The sequence below is a fragment of the Bison bison genome, unplaced genomic scaffold, assembly GCF_000754665.1.
Source record: "Bison bison bison isolate TAMUID 2011002044 unplaced genomic scaffold, Bison_UMD1.0 scf7180017863958, whole genome shotgun sequence".
NCBI classification, from domain to species: domain Eukaryota; kingdom Metazoa; phylum Chordata; class Mammalia; order Artiodactyla; family Bovidae; genus Bison; species Bison bison.
In genome coordinates, this window is record NW_011494530.1 from 49,071 (window position 1) to 51,587 (window position 2,517).

General features: G+C 36.2%; 1 protein-coding gene across 1 annotated transcript in view; it reads right to left on the reverse strand.

Moving 5' to 3' along the window:
• The window catches only part of NAALAD2 (N-acetylated alpha-linked acidic dipeptidase 2), a gene marked incomplete at its 5' end in the record, with an annotated part of 42,599 nt that overhangs the window by 28,380 nt on the left and 11,702 nt on the right, over positions 1-2,517 (reverse strand). Inside the window, 2 exons of the mRNA XM_010833924.1 lie at positions 440-538; positions 1,675-1,768. Coding sequence (XP_010832226.1) covers positions 440-538; positions 1,675-1,768 — 193 coding nt within the window. The remainder of the gene's footprint in view (positions 1-439; positions 539-1,674; positions 1,769-2,517) is intronic.

The following is a 2,517-nucleotide window of genomic DNA, read 5'->3' on the forward strand; positions in this document are numbered from 1 at the left end:
TAAACCTGTAACTCAGATGTAGCAATTTTTGAGATGTAAAAAACAAATGTTGTGATATCCCTGTTGGAAGAAGAATTTAATACATCATTCCATAAGTAATTCTTTTGCTTAATCACACAGTCATGTCCAACTCTTTGCAGACCTCTTGGACTGGAGGCTGCCAGCCTCCTGTGTCCATGGGGTTTTCCAGACAAGAACACTGGAGTGGGTTGCCATTTCCTTCTCCAGGGGATCTTCCCAGCCCAGGGATTGAACCCAGGTGTTCTGCATTGCCATCTGAGCCATCAGGGAAGCTCTAAGTATTTCTAAACGATAATTATTCACTATGAAAAATGAGAAAAAAAATATAAGCAAAGCAAAACTGGCAGAACACTTATCTTGACATTTTTCCACTAAATATGTAAACTTTTAGTAGAATACTAAAGTAACATAAAACTACCTGAAAGAATCGTGTCCTACAAAGCCAGGCCCAATGTTGTAACTCACGTTAAGACCTCCCTTCCAGCTCTCATCTGGTGAAGCAATTCCTCCCAAATAGCTGTCAAGAGAAAATGAAAATGACAGAAAAAAAAAAGGCTGAGCATCACAATTTCTAAAAGAAATCACAAAGTAAGTTGATGAGGTTTTATTCAAACATTTAACAAATATATATTGAGGATTTACTAAGTGCTGGGAACTGTAAAATTTCCTTCCCTTGCAGAGCTTACATCCTAGCAAGAGAACCATAACTAGCAAGAGAAACATAAGTAAAATGTTGCTATGCTAGTGGTAAGAGCTAAGGAGAGGAATTCCGTGGCGGTCCAGAGGTTATGAGTTGGCCTTTCACTGCCTGGGCCTGCGTTCAAGCCCTGGTTGAGGAACTAAGATCCCATGTGCTTCACAGCACAGCCTCCCACCAAAAAAAGAGCTAAGGAAAAAACAACCAAAATAGTGAGGGGAAATGGGAAACATCAGTGCATCAGCCTCTCTGCTTCTGACTTTAATTATTTACATAGGAAAGCATTAGGTTCAAGAAATCCTAAACATATGAAATTAAGGAGAAGAAATTAATTTCTAGAAAAGCTGCTGGTTACATAGTAGCCACTCAAAAAACATTACTGAATGGCATTTGCACATACATTAAACAAAAAATAGACATTAGGAAATCTGAAAAAGAACCAACAGTTACACAATACGGTAATAGCAAACACTGACTGAATGTTTTTCCTATGATATTTATATAATGATTTCACCTACTCATAATCACTCTATCAGGCAGAAACTAGTTCTGTCTTCATTTCAGAGAAGGAACCTGAATTGGAGAAAGATTGGGTAACTGGTATAAGTTTACAAATCCAGTGAGTTGTGGGTATCAGCACATTTTTGAAATGCAGGTCAAATACAAATACCTAAGATAACCTAACTACTTCAAAAATCTCAAGTCAATATTTTTATCTTTAGACATAGTTTTTCCTTTTGAGACTTTCATTTGTAGCAAATACAGGACTGTTTTCTTATTATTTCTTAGTTAATAAACTGCTCTTTCCTTACAGAAAAAAAGATGTGTTCTATATTCCCTACTTTAGGAGTCAATTCTGATACAAGACTTCACTTTTAACATAGGTAGGTTTTAGAACAGAAAATAGATGTTTAGTGTAATAGATCTTATTCTCAAATACAACTGGAAAACTATACCGTAAAAATATTTCTGCATCATTATATCCAATGGGATGTACAGGGATTTGGGGAATTCCCACTCCATCTTCAACATCAAGTCTGAAGGTGTACTCTGCAGAAATCAATTGCATAAGAGGAAAACAACTGAAGAATCGAGCAAAGGGTATAAAAGAATTCCTGTTATTACTAATGCAGATTTGCTATATGTTTGATATTACATCCAAACTTTTAAAGTTCCCCCAAAGTGACTGACTGTTTTATCTAATATGGTCTATTTAAATTTGACAGTAAGAAATTAAATCATTTGCATTTTAATATAAAATCAATTACAGGGATTACAGATTCCTATATTTGCTTTGACATTTCATGTAATGAATATTTTATTTCCTTAAGGATATCTTGAATCCTTTTTAGAGAAGCTTCAGTCAACTAAATACCTGGAAAATGTGTCCCAGATTCTGAAACTAGAAAGAACTGTAAAATAAGAACTGAAGGAAATGCAAAATGCTGGGCTGGATGAAGCACAAGCTGGAATCAAGATTGCTGGGAGAAATATCAATAACCTCAGATATGTAGATGACACCACCCTTATGGCAGAAATGAAGAGGAACTAAAGAGCCTCTTGATGAAAGTGAAAGAGGAGAGTCAAAAATTTGGCTTAAAGCTCAACATTCAGAAAACTAAGATCATGGCATTCTGTCCGATCACTTCTTGGCAAATAGATGGGGAAACAGTGGAAACAGTGGCTTTTATTTTGGGGGGCTCCAAAATCACTGCAGATGGTGACTGCAGCCGTGAAATTAAAAGACGCTTACTCCTTGGAAGGAAAGTTATGACCAACCTAGACAGCATATTGAAAAG